Source organism: Myripristis murdjan, chromosome 9, assembly GCF_902150065.1.
Source record: "Myripristis murdjan chromosome 9, fMyrMur1.1, whole genome shotgun sequence".
Classification (NCBI taxonomy): Eukaryota; Metazoa; Chordata; class Actinopteri; order Holocentriformes; family Holocentridae; genus Myripristis; species Myripristis murdjan.
Window position 1 is genome coordinate 26,975,481 of NC_043988.1, and position 17,499 is coordinate 26,992,979.

The 17,499-nt window shown below is 41.4% G+C and overlaps 1 protein-coding gene across 1 annotated transcript; it reads right to left on the minus strand.

Annotated features, from left to right (window-relative positions):
• Window positions 1–1,864: 1,864 nt before the first annotated feature.
• On the minus strand, window positions 1,865–17,245 carry naaladl1 (N-acetylated alpha-linked acidic dipeptidase like 1). Its single transcript, XM_030059693.1, has 19 exons — window positions 17,043–17,245; window positions 16,374–16,546; window positions 15,506–15,627; window positions 12,379–12,498; window positions 11,186–11,378; window positions 10,894–10,987; window positions 10,697–10,801; window positions 10,184–10,269; window positions 9,938–10,057; window positions 9,700–9,785; window positions 8,935–8,998; window positions 8,277–8,344; window positions 7,883–7,974; window positions 5,949–6,042; window positions 5,233–5,314; window positions 4,673–4,846; window positions 3,295–3,382; window positions 3,070–3,162; window positions 1,865–2,055 (listed from the first exon to the last, which is right to left on the minus strand). Exons 1-19 carry the CDS (start codon window positions 17,243–17,245, stop codon window positions 1,878–1,880), a joined length of 2,235 nt encoding a protein of 744 aa, XP_029915553.1. The 3' UTR covers window positions 1,865–1,877.
• Window positions 17,246–17,499: the final 254 nt, after the last annotated feature.

The following is a 17,499-nucleotide window of genomic DNA, read 5'->3' on the forward strand; positions in this document are numbered from 1 at the left end:
ATAGGTACTGCAGACTCATATGCAAGCTGTACCACCTGTGCTCTGAACTGCACTACCTAAAGCTTTGGCACTATGCAGCTTTTACTCTAACCAGTGCCTTGCTGAAGGGCACTTTCTGCAGGGTTTCTCTATGATATCATGGGCAGTTACAGTCACTACTAGCTGATATGTGTCCCTGCTGACCAAAATAATTAGAAAAGGATCGATTTGATCCATTGACCTCAGAGTTATGAGCTTGCATACTTACACTAGGCCAAATTTATATATCTACCATATAGTGCCGTAGCTGCTGGTTCGATCACTGGGTCTTCCAGAGAGCGTGTTGAAGTGTCCTTGAGCAAGACACTGAAAGCCTAACTGCTCCTGATGGGCAGCTTGGCACCTTGCACAGTAGCCCCTGCCAGACTAGAAAAGCCAGTAGACTAGAAAAGCGTTACAGAAATGCAGTCATTTTTTATATCTGTCTAAGGCCTCCTGACCTCCTGGCACAGGCAGTCAGGTAGTCAGAAATACAATTGCTTAGTATTCTTGCCCTTTCTTGCTCTAGCATTGATTATATGATTAGATGCAAGTCTTTGGCAAGACCACATCAGAACAAACTGACATCTTTGTTATTGGCACAGATCTCATTTCAGCTGTATTTTAGTCCTTTACCTCTTAACACCAAGTCTGAATCCAAAATTCAAGAAATGAACTCACTTTCATGTTTAAATCTTTAATAGCATGCATCAAGTAAGAAGCTGGTTTAGGCATGGCTTTACAAAGGAAGGACAGTACGATGATTAAATTAGTTTTATTGATTTGGATTGTGCAGGCAGCTGAGTGAAAAAAAATTCCCCCAGCATTTTTAATACAAAGCCTTCTGTACCCAGGTTCCTGTCTAAACCAGAAGGCTTATGGCTTGTAATTGACACAGCTCTGCTATTTCTTGCATTATGGCTTATCTTTCAAGACTGCAGCGAGTTATACTGAAAGGACAGGTTTTATTTTGACATAACTGTAACCAACCCCAGGGCAGTTTTATCTCCCTTTTTTATCTACACTGTATCCAACTGACTGCAGGCACTGTCAACCTTTCTTTGACCTACGAAAAGAAGACAGCCCTGCCCAGGTTGGTTGCTTTTAATGTGGAAATGGCTCGGTTTATAGAGGGGAGCTTAAGAGATGCATTACCTGGTGAGATACAAGCTACCTTAATATGATAATTACCATGACTGAAGAGTTGGTAGATCATTCCCCACTATAAATACCTGTGTGTCTGTATGGACAACAGGTGAAACTGGAAATAGAGCAGCAGGACGGGTTCAGGAGAGCTATTTCATTGTCCAAAGAAAAGTAATAATGCATGTCTGATCTTAGATAAATAGTTCAATTGGCATTATCATAGAAATCAGGGCATCTGGATTCTTGGTGAGTATTGTGAAAGCAAATTTGAATAGGGTGTGATTTGGTTATGAACTTTAGGAAACTGACAGACAGCCCTTGCAGTTTGGTTTAGATGTGTTTTAATGAAAAACTTCATTCACACTTCATAGTTTGCTATCTGAGTTATAATTCACATGGAATTATCATGTATTTGTAAATAAAAAAAAAAAATTGTGCAAAAATATCTTCAAACTGCACTTTCTAAAGTTTGTGTTTGTTTGTTTGTTTGTTTGTTTGTTTGTGTATGTGTGGTGTGTGTGTGCGTGCGTGTGTGTGTGTGTGTGTGTGTGTGTGTGTGTGTGTGTGTGTGTGTGTGTGTGTGTGTGTGTGTGTGTGTGTGTTTAACTCCCTGGCTGTATTAAGTGCCATTTCATGAGTGATCAGGTTGTTTGGAGGTCCACAAAGTTAGTATATCCCTGAGATAGTATTGGCTCCTCCTCCCTCCTCCAACTCTATATAACCTCAGCTAGCGTGTGGGCGGCACCCTCGATGGCCTGGCTCAGGACCGACAGGTGGTAGTGCACCTTCTCCCAGTCGCTGGCCAGTCCTGATGACATGGCAGTGAAAAAGGCATCAGCCAAACCTGGAAAGGTAGGCTGCCCAGCGCCACTGGAGGCCCAGATGACATGCCTGGATGACACATGAGGAAATGAGGAGATGTGAAAAGAGGATGGAGCAGCTGATGGCAGGTCAAGACTGAAATCCATAAATGCACAGAAGTAAACAATGATCATCGGCAAAACCTCTCCATGTAATGCTTATGCCATCTGCAGCGGGCTGAAAATGGGGAAAGTAAGAGAAGAGAGGGCAGACAATGACAAAAGGTGGAGAGATGGCAGACAAAAAGGTCACAATCTCTGAGAACCCTCAACACACATGCATAGATAGATAGATATAGATTTAGATACATATACAGAGAGATAGAGGTTGTTCTATCAATATTTTACTGCTTAAGTAAGCATGGAGTCAGCTGTCATATTTACTCAAACTACACACAGAGTTATACATGTGCTTAATTTAAGTTTGACAAGGTGTCAGTGTCAGTGTTACCTTGGCACATTTATAGATCTCAGCCATTCGTCATCATCATCGTGTTATTTTCAGAGAGTGCAGAGAGTTATCATAGACCTTTTTCAGAGCAGCCATATGGATGTGAAACCCACCGCATGCCGCCCTGCCTAAATTTACAGTGCACTGTGATAGACTGGTGTTCATGTGGTGTTTAAAGTGCAGTCTAAATGTGCCTCTGCCATGTACTTGATGTCATGTTCAAGCAGGAACATCACAAAGACAAATTCCTGTACATTTGGGGTTATTGTGACTCTAACAGAGCATTACTCCACACCACCAGAAGCTATAGGTAGAGACCTTTTTCACCGCAGCCATAGCAGGGTAAAAACAGCTGTTACTGATAACATTAATTAAAGCTTTGTTCTATTTAAGTGTACCAGCTGCCTTTCCACTGAGCCAGCAATACCAGGTTCCCGGCTCTGAGTAGACCCAAATTAAACAGAGCTTTAATCAATGTCATTAGTAACACATGTTTTTATGCTGCTATTCATGTCAAAGTGGCTGCTGTTAAAAGGTCATTGCCTCTTAAGGATGTTTCACAGTGAGATTTGCCTAAAACTATTGTCTTTTTACCTGAATCCATGTTTATCTGGGAAAGCCAGAGGGTCTAAGAAAGCACGGTCCAGCAGCATGAGCTGGTCATTGATCCTTCGGATCTTCAGAGGTCTAACAGGAAACACAGACAAAAGAAGACAGACAGAGAGAGGGGGATGGTGGTTTGCCATATCATTTAGGTACTGGTGTGTATACATGTCTGTGTGTGTTCTTGTCTGTTTGTGTGTATGCACATCCTCTTACGTTTCATTTTTCAGGTCTGAATTTCTAATCAGCTGCTCCAAATCAGTGGCTGCTGAGCGAAACTTGGCCACTGCTCGCTTTAATGGTTCTGAAACGAGACAGAAATCTGCTCTGAAACCTCTATGCAAAGATTTCTTCCTCTCTAATTCTCTGTGACTGTTAATATAAGAAACAGATGTAGCTCCTGTTGTTTATTTTGATCTTAAATGCTGCCTGAAGACAATTATCTTCACCCATGCAGTGTTTTCATCATTCCCCTGCCGCTTGTTCCTGCCACATCAGTGGGACTTTGGCTATACGTGGCCCAAACAGAAACACTGCAACTTGAGCTAGTGTTGAGCTCGTCTGGTCAACACTAGCTCAAACTTATGGTCAGTTGACCCATTACAAGTAATTTATCAACTCAAGAAATATACTCATTTAAGTTGACTTGGGCAAAGATGGTGGCCCATGTAAAACACAGACAAATAAGATCCACTGCCTCATGTTAAAATAATAGATTCGTTAACTTAGAAGTAATTGCTGAAGGTTGATTGCAGTGACGACCCTTTTTTACCCTTATTTTCCTCTTGCAATAAGTTTGGGGAATTTTGGAAGAAAAACTCTCGTCTCATTCATGGTCTTGCTTTATTTCTTGTTTGTGTTTTCGTGACAAAACACAATTTAGAGACCAGAGACTCACCAGAGATTCCTCCTGGTGGAATATCTTGTAATGAGTGACCCCCTGTTGCTGGTCACCCATGTAGTGTCCAAACCACAGGAGCCTCAAGTCCCTCAATTAGAGGACAGAAGGTTGTGTATTGTGAACAACAGAGTGATGTGATGACTTTTAAAGTCGTGTAGTGTATGCTTGCCATTAGACGCAAATGACAAAAATGTGGAATAAGCATTTAATTGCATGGTTCAGTCTCCATGATTCTCATTGTTCTCCTAAATCATCGATTATGTGCTTATTCCAAGTTTTAGTTGGTTGAATCTTAACAGTCCTCATTTAAACTGACCCTTGGCAATTTTGCATAGTGCCCATTTATATGTTTAAAGGTGTACTATGTTAAAAAAAGGAGTGCTTAAACTCATCTGACAAAAAATGTGTGAATAAGTACGTAACTTATCAATGAGTTGGGCCAGTCATGCAAACCCAGTAGACTCGACCATCAAATTTTGTGCTTATTTCTCCTTTTTTTTTTTTTTTTTTGGCAGTTTAGTCAAAGCAATTTTACATAGTGTACCTTTAATCCATATTTGAAAAATTCTCCTCAGGGTGATGAGCCTACAAATTTGTACCTTTAACTGCATTAGATTTGCATTAGTGTGTGTCGGGCCTGCTGACTACTGCAGTGTTCCCATGGCACGCCACCATATTGTCCTGCTCTCTTACCCATGGAGATTTTCTTTGCTGTGAGTTGATCTTGGTAGAGTTCCAGCGCTTTGTCGAGGTAACTCTCCAGACTCTCTGCGTAGTCGCTGCTGTTTAATGGCAACACTAGGCTGTCTGCCAATCGTATCAGGACATTCCCCGCTGTCCTGGCAACAGCTTGGTGACTGGTGAACCCTGAGCGAGATGGGTATAGCAGAGAGAGACGTTATACACAAAGGTGCAATCAAAGTGAGAGGGAAACAGAATATGTGGTGGCAAATTAGAGACAGATAGAGTGAGCGCCATTGTAAAAGTCTGATGTTTGCTGAACTTCTGTTGTATCTCTGCCCCAGACCAAAGAAGAAATGCTTAGACAAGATGTTTTGCTTTTCAGATATCAAAAGTTGACTACAGGTTGGAGGAGTGGTCTGGAAACTATAGCTGGTTGAGAAAGATACAAATTGTTTTCCATACTGTGTAACATTGTCTGCAGCGCCTTTACAAGATATTGCTCTCCAAGAAGTCCAGTATAAGAAAGTGCATTGGTGTGCGTCGATAGCAAGACAGCCAGCATTACTTACCAGGATCGATGAACTTTGAGCAGTAATCAAAGGTGTCGTATGCCGTGTGGTATGCAGGGTAAATTCGGGCATTTGTTTTAGTCTGTTCAAACAAAAAAGTTCATATTATAAGAATTAAATTGCTGATTAGACTAGGGCTTATACTGTATTTCTAATGCTTATGCTATCAGTCTAACTTTGGTCTGTCCTCTTGAGGGAACTTCACATCAATCTGCCAACCAGAATATGTTTTCAACATGACATGACTTAAGACATTTTCCAAATCATTAAGATGTACTCTTCATCTTGGTGTACATCCAGTCTCTCTCTCTCTCTCTCTCTCTCTCTCTCTCTCTCTCTCTCTCTCTTTTTTTTTTAAATGCCAGCTTTTAAAATAGATTTGTCATGCTTGCTACTGCCCCCATGGTGTATTTAGATGGAAGAAGACAGTAGAGTTACAGGTGAGATGGTTCCACAAGTTGACATTTTGCTCTGCTTGCAGGTGGGTGGATTGATCGGATGTTCACTAAACTGAAAAGTACAAGTGATTCATAATGGCCTTAAGTCATATTCTAAAAATTATTCATTTTTGTCAGTAAACTCCCAAATGTCAGCTCACATTTTGACGTGCTGTTCTCTCCCACACAAAGACAAAAACAGAGGGGCATGTATTGGAGTTACTCTTGGTCTCATTCCAGAAATTTCAGGTGATGATTTCATAAAGACATCGATCATACCCTGTCATATGTGTATGCAATGTCCATTGAGGTGATCCCCAGGTAATGGATAAATGCAGCGTAATCGCTACCTGCTCCTGTCAGGAATCCCATTCTGTGAAAAAGGAAAAATGAAATAAAGACAGAGAAAACAAAATGTACGCCTTGTACATTAGGAACATAATGAACCCCAAATTTCCCAAAGCAAATAATCACTCAATAGATAATAAGCCATTTATGAATAGATCACAGTTCTATATTTTAACCCTCCTGTCGTGTTCGCGGTCAAATCTGACCAGTGTACAAGTTTTCTCTCCAAAAAATGCAGTTAATTTCATCTGTTTGTCATGAGGTTCCATGACTTTGTTCACACATGGCATCTGAACACATAAAATAAATTTGGAGAATTTTTATTAATTTTTGAATGTTTTATTTAACTTGTATACACCCATCGTGTTCCCGGTCACAAATGACCGGTCATTAGAAATGAATGGGTAAGACTACAATTAGTGTATAAATAGAGTTAAACACATTCCCACACTCCTTTCCCACACCCCAACATGCAGGTGTCTTTGAGCAGACACAGATGTGTGTGAACACACACACACACACACACACACACACACACACACACACACACACCACACACACACCTTATACCCCTTTCTGGCTTCCATGGCAACCCCCACGGGAAAGTATCTCTCAGACTTCTTTCCCACACCCCAACATGTAGGTGTCTTTGAGCAGGCACACACACACACACACACACACACACACACACACACACCTTATAACCCTTTCTGGCTTCCATGGCAACCCCCATGGGAAAGTATCTCTCAGACTTCTTTCCCACACCCCAACATGTAAGTGTCTTTGAGCAGGCACACACACACACACAAACACACACACACACACACACACACACACACACACACACACACACCTTATACCCCTATCTGGCTTCCATGGCAACCCCCACGGGAAAGTATCTCTCAGACTTCTATCCCACACCCCAACATGTAGGTGTCTTTGAGGAGGCACACACACACACACACACACACACACACACACACACACACACACACACACACACACACACACACATGGACACAGACACACACAGACACACCCAACTTTGCCCCTTTTTGGCTTCCATGGCAACTCTCACGGGAACCTACCACGGGAACTGCCAACACCTGTCACCTGACACTTGACACCTGTCAGGTGTCACCTGAAGAAGACCCAGCTGAAGTTGTGGTCACCTTTCGGTCCAAAAATGGTCATTTTTCCTGGACCTCATCCCCACCTGAGAGGAACGGTCAGCTTCCATGTGAAAATGTCATGAGGATGACTAGCTAAATCATAGTGGTCAATGCTGACGGGAACACAAATGATGCTATTTTTTTGCCACTATTTAGAAAATTGAAATGTTTTCAAAACAGTGTCCTTGGAAAACATTGAAATGAAGTACTCTGTGATAAATACTACAATATGTTTCATCTGAGTATTTGTTATAGTCAAAATAATATCTATATAATGTTTTTTTTCCCTAAAAAACGAATGGTATGATCTCAGGTAAATTAGGCCTACAGCACATACATAGCAAAAAGAAGTTCAAAACTTGTCATTTTCACAAGAGCAGAAGTTGATAAAAAGATCTAACACAACATTAGGTGATAATATGTATCATAGTGGATTTATAATCAAATACAATGTTACCGGTCACATGTGACCGGGAACCTCATGAGTGTTAGCCCAAAATGAACAGAATAGGAGGGTTAAATCTGATGCCTGTCATTATTATCATTTGGTTGGAAGGAACATGAAGGCTTGTTGGGGTTGAGGAGAATGCATTCCTGCTTCCTGCTTCAATCACACAGAAACACACATTCAGATCTTTCTCATGGATGTAGGATCATTGTCTGTTACAGAAAGGTGTAACTGTAATTTATTACCTGGGAATGACCTCATTATCTGTGTTGGTTCTGTTGGCAAATTTAATCCAGTTGTCATACACAGATATGGAGTCCGGCCCGGGTGCCTTGACCTGAAAGGCAAACATGTTCTTTCATTCATTCATATTTTGTCAAATGTTTTCAGGGCACATTTTACGACAAAACAATTATTTTCTGATGTAAATTCTGATGAATTAATCAATTAACATAATGAACCAAGAAGAGCAGGGAGAAGAATATATTACCTGCCTCTTTTTTCAGAGGCACTAAACCACTTCTTTTATGTAGCTTCTTGGTGATTTTGGACGGCAATGTTACCCAGGATCCCAGCGTTTTATTTTGAAATGCTAGACCGATACACACCGCTGACTTGACAAGTGTGTTAGGGCCTCACCTGTTTAGCAGCTGTAAAGATGACATGCTGTGTTGAAGGTATTGCTGAAGCTCTGAGGGTGGCATTGGCTAAAGAGTGAAACATAAATTAGTGCTGTGGATTAATGTTTGTAATTTGTGAAAAAATAAAACCTAGTGTTTGTCATTGTAGAAGTCCCCCTTCATGCATTTATTTTATAGCTATTCACGATTACTACTGCACACAGTTCTTATTGAGAAGAACCAGATCGGCATACTGTAACACAAAATAATTTTAGCAACTATCATCCAACTACTTACAAGAACATTCTCCATAATGTCTAATTTTCTGGCTCAAAACTGAGCAGACCTTGATTTTTCCAAATGCGTCCTCTTGCAGACAGTGCCAAAGTCCAACAGTAATTCAGTAAGCATGTGGTATGAAAAAAAAAATGTGACTTTATCTTTACAGCTTAAACTATGGAGCAAGACAATGAAACATCTCATATTTTAGCTTGCACAACTGAGTAGCTGGGAAAGCTATACAGATGAACAGTGCTGTAGAAGAGGCGATGAGACATTTTCTGAGTTCTTTGGCTGACAACCTGCCAGTAAGCAGTTAACATACATCCCAGTATCTGAGACAACTCTTTCTGATTAGAGATGGTCCTCTCTAAAGCAGCAAAGGTGGTTCTTCTTACCAAAGACGGCTATGTCCACATTAATGTAAGCAACAGTTCGTTCGCTGAGTTTGGTGAAGTATTGCTGAGGGGAAGCCAAGAACAAGTTTTAATTTCTGCGTCAGTAAGCATCAAAGAGACATATGACACATACAGTGGTGGAAAAAAGTTTTTTTTCCACCACACCCTTAAAATTTTACACAATCTCAAATATTATCATGAAATATTTGTGGAAAAATGGTTTTGCTTGCACGTGCGGATCAGGATGCGGTCATTTCTTAATGAAGAAACCCTTGGACGCCCAGATCTTGGTTTGTCTTCCAAGCTGTTTGTTCATCTGTATTTCTGCAGAGTGGATCCACCTGCTGAAGGACTGCATCTGCACTTCCTGGCTATCTGGCGGCAGCTGTACCCTTCCTGGCTGAGAATCTATCTTTATCTTCAGGCATTTTTGTGTCTGAAGAACTTTAAAATGTGCTGGCTTTATATAGACACGAAGCTTGGCAACAAAAAATGTGTCTAAAAAGAACGACCTTCATCACTGGTACCAAAATGTCTTATGTATTTTTATGGAACCAATCAATCAAGTTTTTAATGGCTTTTTTTAGGATTTGTTTAGTATTTTGGCTGTGACTGTACTAAAAGAAATTGCACTTGAAGACCTAAGAGTGATTCTTAATGCAATATTTCACAAATGCATGGGGTGTCCGAAAACTTTTTTCCACCACTGTATCATTAAAAATTACGTTTTTGCCACTTTGTCTAATCAGTTATGGTAAAATTCACCTCGGTGTATTCTGCAGACCCTATGAGGCCAAACTCCTCCGCTCCCCAGCTTCCAAAAATAATGGACCTCCGAGGCCTCCATCTGCCTGCCACAGAGAGTGACAGACTTTACTTCTTTATCCAGGACTGTATTTGAGTCAGTCAGTCAGTCAGTTAGTCAATAAATCAGTCGATAAATCAGCCAGTGCAGTCTGTTGGACAGCTGGCTGGCCTGTCAATCAGCTCCAGCTCTGCTCACCCTGCTTGACCATCCTGCCCAGCACCCTGGTCACCTCCAGCATGACGGACGTCCCACTGCTCGGGTCAATGGCACCGTGGACCCAGCTGTCCCTGTGGTTCCCATAGATCACATATCTGTCTATAGACACACAGACACATGCACACATATGTACAGCGCTCACACACAGCAGCAGCCACCGTGTAGCCATAACTTGAAAATAGATAATAGCTGGTTGACGACTTTTGGCCGGTGGTCCCATCTCACCTGGCTCAATGCTCCCTCGAATGATTCCCATGACATTGGAGGAGTTCCTCTTCTCTTCTCGGTTGTAGATGTCCAGTTTCACATCACTGAAATAAAGGTTCAAATCGTGAAATTCACGTTACCTCTATTTTCTGACCTTGGAAATTACTGGAAATGGTCAAGATTCTCCCTCTGTGTGAGAGACATTTAAGTTTTCTTTATCAACAATACGAATATGGTTCTATTCAGTAATATTTGTTACCATTTATATTTGACATTTAGCATTCAAGCTGTGGAATTGATAGGATAAAGTGAAAATAAGATAATAAAGTAAAATTCTTAGCACATCAGCAGAACAAAAACAGAAATACAAGTGGACTTGTTCATAAAAATACCGCCCGCAAGTATCATTTGGATGGATAGTTTTCTCTGTTGCAGCCCTACTAATCCTTTATGTAGGTTGATACGAAGGGTGTATGTTAAACAATCGGACAAGTTAAGCTTGTAGTTGATGCTTGAATTTTAGGACTATACCTGTTGTTGAAGGTAGATGTGGGTCTGAACCCTGGACCCCCAAAGTTGTAGCTGCAGTTGAATCCTCCCCGCCATGCATCTGGAGCTGCTGCTCCGCCCAGCTCGCTGTGACGACCGATCAAAAACGGTGGAAATTAATCACCAACCATATTTTGGGTCATAGCAGTTTGACAAGCGGGACTGTCACTATTACAGACCAGATTAATGCGTAGGCATCCTCAAATCCAATTGGCTGAATTGGAATAGGAGGGATTCCTGTAATGTTCTTGACTGGGATTCTGTAGGTTTCCTCTGCAAAATAAACAGCAGCTCATAAAGAAAATTATTGTTGGGTGTTGGTTTAATGTGAATCTATGTGTATGTGTATGCTGGTAGTATGTAAAAGTCCCTCCTAACATGTCAGCTAAGCCAAAGTACAGATGAAATGGAGGAAACAATCATTGAAAAGCTGCTGTAAATTTGGACAAGGCTGTCTCTGATGCTAGTTACCTTTGGCAGCCAGGTAAGGAGTGAGCATGTCTCCATAGTTGGTTGCAAAGGCGCCTCTCTCCACGCCGGAGGGGGGTAAGTACCAAGAGTGAGGGTACGTCTCATTATCATCAGACATGAGTCCATCGTTGATGTCCAAAGGGTCTGTGTAGACAAGCACGCCGATGACGCCATAGGGTGCTGCATTGATGGCCTGGGTCACATGAAACATATCACATTTAATTAATATTTTAAGTTTCAGCTTTCAGGAACTGATAACATGAGAGGTGTTTAAGAAAACAGGGCGATCAAAAAAAAATGTGTTCACTGTAAACAGTCAACATTATTTATGCCAGAAACATCTTTGTAATATTAATACAATATGCCAGGATATTTTTCTCAGTCATCTGGCAAAATTTCAGTTTCTCTCTTGTGTTACACCTTCCTGGTTTCTGTTGCCCAGTTAACTGTATTTGTATTTGTCGTTTTTTACTCAGTGCTTAACTGCACATATCTGAATGGAGCACAGTAATATTCCTTATGACTCTGCTGATCAGCCTCTCTGTCACGGCTGATCCTGTGAAAGTAATCCTGTCGGTCTATAAATGGTGCTGATTAACAACGGGAAGGTTGTGTGCTATCACCTTTAGGTGCTTCTCTTTGTGTAGATGACAAATTAATGAAGAATCGTATAATATATCATGAGAAATACAACCCATATGTAATTGACAGTGCAAACAGTGCAAACATATTTATTTATTTATTTGTATATTGTAAACACATGTGGTCAGCCATATAAATTGACAGACTCTTAAATAGGGCTATATGTAAGTAAAGTCTGATCTCAGTGCTGTGGGGAATACTCAAAAGTAACTTCATCAGGCTACATTTTCAAGCCTGTACACAATGATATGCAACATATTTCAACTCCAAACCCTTTTGTTGTCTCAATATAAGATGTTGCCAAAAAATTAAAGGTATTGTCTATATTCATGGCAGTCAGAGAAACTCTTATAGTTATTGCACTACTTCCCAAAATCACCTACAACTGATCAACATGTCACAACTACAAAGAGTTTTCAATTCTCCCTGTGTCTCCTGAACCAGTTGCTTTTGCTCCCTTTTTTCACTTTTTACCATTTGATCACAAAAACAAACAGAAGACATAACATAACCAAACTTCACTGTTGAATGGAATATGCAGGCGCACTCACTTTAGCAGCTCTTCCTGCCCCGCCGTATCTGGTGATAGCGATGGTTCCTCTCAGGTCCAGGGTCTTGTTTAGCAGCTGGTAGTCACTTGGTTTCCCCTGGTTGGCATACACCAGTTTGCCCTGCAAACATTGTTAATGTCAGGCCTGTCAGGAAAGGGCTGTTTGATGACAGTGGCAACATAATTTATTGACTTTAACGCCGTACTCTGCATGGGATCTAAAATGACAATATAATTATTGTCATTACTTATTTGATCTGTCAGTTGTTTTATCGCTATTAGTTATTGTTTGATTTATAAAATGTCAGAAAATGGTGAAGATTGTTGATCACAATTCCCACAGCTGATGACGACTTCCTTAAATGTCTTGTTTTGTCCCACAACCCAAAGATAATTAGTTTATTGCCATGGAGGACTAAAGAAACCAGAAAAAAATTCACATTTAAGAAGATGGAATAAGAGAATTTGGAAATGTCCTTCTGACATTGACTCAAAGGGCTCTAGTTTCGCAGACCAGGCGAGGCGGGGGCGTAGCGCAGATGCGCTTCGCCAACTGGGTGTGGCCAGGCGGATATTCCAAGTTTGGCACGCCGTTCTCGGTGGCGCAAGTACTCCGCCGTCCCTCCTACCGGCGCAAGGGAGGAGAGAAGGCGTGGAGTGGGTTTGACACAGCCGATTCACATTTAACCAATCAAATGAGCCCCTGTCCTTGCCTTTAAAATGCGCTGCGCGAAGGCGTAATGAAAGTTTACACAGCTGACATGGAGGTCTATTGCCGCCGGCGGAGCGGAGCTCAGGAGACAGGCGCGGAGCGAAGACCGGCGAGCTGTGCGGACACGTCACCAAAACCTCACAGGCAGGCTTCCGGAATGTCAGGCACATGGACGATGCAATAAATACCGAAAAAAACACAATTCAATGCTACGATCACAATCAGCACATACATATATCTCCATATCAACTGTCCCGTCACAGCTGATGTCAGATCAAAGGAGATTGGCACCGTTTGTGCTGATCGTGAGGTTTTGGTGATGTGCGCCAGCCAGCCAAACTTCCACTGCGCCAGCCCCGCTCCGCCTTGCGCTGAAAGTAGACGTGGTTTCAGATGGCGAGCTTTTGGCGGACCTCGGCGAAGCCTTTTGGCACGAAACTGTCACTACGCCAAGCCGAATCTGTCGGCACCTCCCCCCGCTGCGCCGCCACTCCCATATCGGCGAACCTCCGCCTGCGAAACTTGGACACTGTCCGCCTCAGCCGTTTCGCCGGTCGAAACTAGCTCTGCGCGGGGTTCGCCTCACTGCGCCACCCCGCGCTGCGCCGGGAAACTAGAGGCCAAAGTGATTTATTGATTATTTGATTATAGTTTAAGTAATTAAACAATTAGTCAACTAATTGCTGTAGCTCTGGTCAGAGGTACAACAGGAGGACAAAACTATCGGTGCCTTAAAAGTGTTAAGTAGAGTCATAATGTCAGTTGTTACAGCTTATCAGTGATGCAGCAACTGGATGTGATTTCCTTTAGTTAAATCCTAGCAGCTGCATTCAATACAACCCGGAGGTGCTGGGAGAAATGTTTGATTTAGGCAGGAATTAGTTTCAGTTCATGATGGAAAAGATACGATTGTGAATAACTTTCCCCACACTTTCTTCCTCTTGTCTGGGCAATAAAACTGACAAAATTGTTTTTTAGTAGACACATATTTTTAAGCAACCTGTGCTAAAATTATCTCACAACCCCAAGAAGGAAGACACCCAGGTTGAGAACCACTTCACTAAGTCATTGTGCTTCCAAGGTACGTACTTTACAGTTTCAAATATTTCATGTAATGCTGACACAGAGTTATCAAATCCTTATGACGGCCTCCTCCCCTGTAATCCGATGAAAAGAGATAGAGGCATTATAAATCCACTACATTTACTATTCTTTAAAAATGGGCTCTTGTTGGTTTATTAACCTGGTCCACATCATAACTTTGAATGTTATCTCTACTTGATAAGGCTTGTGAAAAGTTTTGGCCTTGAATGCACCGTGTAAGTTGTGAAACAGCCACTGTCTGTAGCAGCAGTAAAAAAGAAAACACAAAGCTTTTCACATCTCGCTTTGACTTGAAGAGTGATACAGACAATATTGTGGCCATGAGATAAGTGACTAACACAGGGCCTTGAAATGGGCTTTTTTCTCTTCTCATTACACTTCCCAGGCTCTGCAGCAATCGTGATTTTTTATGGTCTCACTGAATTACTACTTGATGTTTGATATGAACAGTGGCCATCTGCTGCTATCTTACAACTCAATCTGTCTCTACACCAAACTCTTCATGCATTGATCTGTGAACCAGAAATTTATAAACATACATAACTGAAAAGTTACTGAAAGACATGTGTTTTTTAACATTTGGCTTACATGTGATGTGCCATTACGGTATAACCATATATGCATGTGACTTGAGCTTGGCTGATGTTTTAAAAATAAAATCTTTTATAGCATAAAGCTGCGGATTTGGGCACTTTTTTCAACTTGAGAGTTGAAAAATGTTGCAGAGGATGTTGTGAGATGATAGAAATAAAAGGAAAGAAAGAAAGAAAGAAAGAAAGAAAGAAAGAAAGAAAGAAAGAAAGAAAAAGAAAGAAAGAAAGTATTAAAATATATATCTGTTACTGAGATGTGTTGTCATATTTTGTGATCAGTGTAATGAGTACATTTATATCCTCATGAAAAAATGAATATTTTCAGCCTTCAAGAACTTTTCTATTCTTAGCTTGCTAATAGACAGTAAAGGAGCGACAAAAATCATCATTCTTTTGAAATAATGACAGTAATAATCATCTAATCTTGTGAAACAATTAATAATTGAAGCTTTTAATTTTTTCCCTATAATTTTCATGTGAATAGCCAGAAAAAGGGGAAATAAAAACCATGATTGAATCAAAGTTCACTCTTCTCTGTGTTTAGGCCTAATGAAGGATGAGGAAAAAAAGTATTTTTGAGATCAGGTATAAAAGACATTCACTGGGAGGGAATAGGAGGATTTTTGAAAATTGTGTGTAGTGTTTCTGAAGCTAAATAGACAGTATTCATGGCTCTAAAGTGTGAGTATGATCAGAGGTGCAGGAGAGCTGCTGTTTACCCGTGGGTGTCCGGAGGGGGCGTACGCAGCGTACGGCTGAACCACTTCAGGGTCCTGTTGCTCTGGACCGTAAGGCTTCTCTTTCTCTCTGGCAGTGTAGAGCTCCGCGTTGGACGGGCTCACTGAAACAAACAGTAGATGGCGACTACACAACTGAAACTCATTTGGCTGGTGGAGGAATGAAAGCTAAGACACAACTCTGGGAAAACGAAAATCATGTTAGCTATCAGAACTAATGTGATCTTTCTGAGACCGGTTCCAGTTCTCTGGGAAATGTTATTGTGCCTGGAGAGTATTTCTAAACAAAATGTTCCTCCCAGCTTAAGTTTTTCTGTCAGTGAGGCTTGATGGGAACTGAATTTAATCATTTGGGAAACAGGGGGGGTTTTGGCCTTTCTGGAACAATTTTACATGCTTTAATGTTACACATCATTAAAAACAGTCGTACTGAGCTTGTACTTCAGTGTGTCACACAGCACCATTATCATCAGGCTCACACAGAGTGCAGCCTACTAAAAGCGCACATCCTGGCACCGTGTCACTGTAATATTTCTTTTTGAGAGTCCCGTCATAACATTATATGCTAGACCTGCCAACTGCTAATCGCCCTTTATCCCTAAAGTTCTTTTCAATGTGATAAATTTCTCATTGTTTGTAAATGTGCTGAATGATGATTTTACGTTACATTTTTTTAATTACTGGAGGAAGACAAGAGGCTGCATTATTTCCCAAAGAAGAAGGCACAAAGATAAATTAAAAACACAACGATGCGTCTCCATTCTGTTAATGTTGCAATCCCTTATATCATCTCCAGTCCTCTTCAGTCCACATTTGTGACTAGAACACATTCATTGACCTGCCGACTTACCCACGGAGACCTTGTTGGGGTTTTTGGGGTCAGGGAAGGAGAGGTAGACGAGGTATTCCTCTCTCCAGGCCTGATCCAGTCCAGTTTCTGCATCCTGCCACCTCTTCAGCATGTACTGCACCGTCTCCTCGTCTCCAGCCGTGGTGGCCATGTGAGGCACTTTGGTCAGCACCCTTTGGAGGAACATAACCTCAGATTGAATAGCTCCGCTCAGATTCCCCAAAAGGGAAACCCCAAAGTGTTCATGAACCGTGATGGCATGTCCGTGACCTTCCAGCATGTGGAGGTTCTTCAAGGAACCTTTTGAAATGTCTTAAATAGTGAGGAACCCCAAGATGCACATTGGCTCCCTTTGGACCGTAAAAGGATTCCTGATGAACCCTCAGTTTACAGAATGCATTTGTATAAACAGAAAATCTGTATCTATCATCATGCTGTACACACACTGCAACCAGTGAATCACAAAACCAAATGCCAAACATGCTTCAGTTTTCTGGTATGGCAAAATGCTTTCATAATCCCTCTACAGGCTGCTTTCCTGCACAGTCACATGTTCCCCTTTTATCCTCTCTCTGGTGTCAAAGTTTTTATTTATTTATTTTATAAATACAAACTAAATTTAGTGAGTGAGGGACTAAGAACGATCATGCCAGCCAATTCAAAACTCACCTGAGGTTCTCCTGGATCTGCATGTTGTCCACCTCAGACAGAAACTTTTCTATAAGGCTCTCGTCCACATCTCTCGCTACATCCCTCACCCAGTCTGGGGTTGAGCTGTCGTCCTTGATGCCAAAGTGCCCGATGAGGATACCCATGGTCAGCATGACCGCACTGCACACAACTCCAATCAACACCTCCTTTTGTATTTTCATCTTAAGGCTTTAACACAAAAGTAGTTCACCCCCTTGTAGCACCTGAATCGTGTCTTGGCACTGAGTTTCCCAAATGGTCAGGAGATCTCCTGAAACTGACTGTTGCTTATATGTAAGAGAAAATGTTGTTTCTGCATCTGATTTAATTGTCCCAAATGATCTGTGCACAACTGGCTGACGCTTAGAAGGCAATCCCAATAAGAAACAGACAGGCTCGCTGTAAAGTTTACTCATTAATGTTTTGCAGATGGGCT

What these genes read in the sequence shown, in the direction of transcription:
- naaladl1 (XM_030059693.1), bottom strand. Translation starts at nt 17,245, where the DNA reads ATGAAAATACAAAAGGAGGTGTTGATTGGAGTTGTGTGCAGTGCGGTC. An exon ending in TCGAGGGAGCATTGAGCCAG is followed by an intron (nt 10,058 to 10,183) that starts GTGAGATGGGAC and finishes GTGTGTCTATAG; the next exon opens with ACAGATATGTGATCTATGGG. An exon ending in CTCAAAGTTCATCGATCCTG is followed by an intron (nt 4,847 to 5,232) that starts GTAAGTAATGCT and finishes CATCTCGCTCAG; the next exon opens with GGTTCACCAGTCACCAAGCT.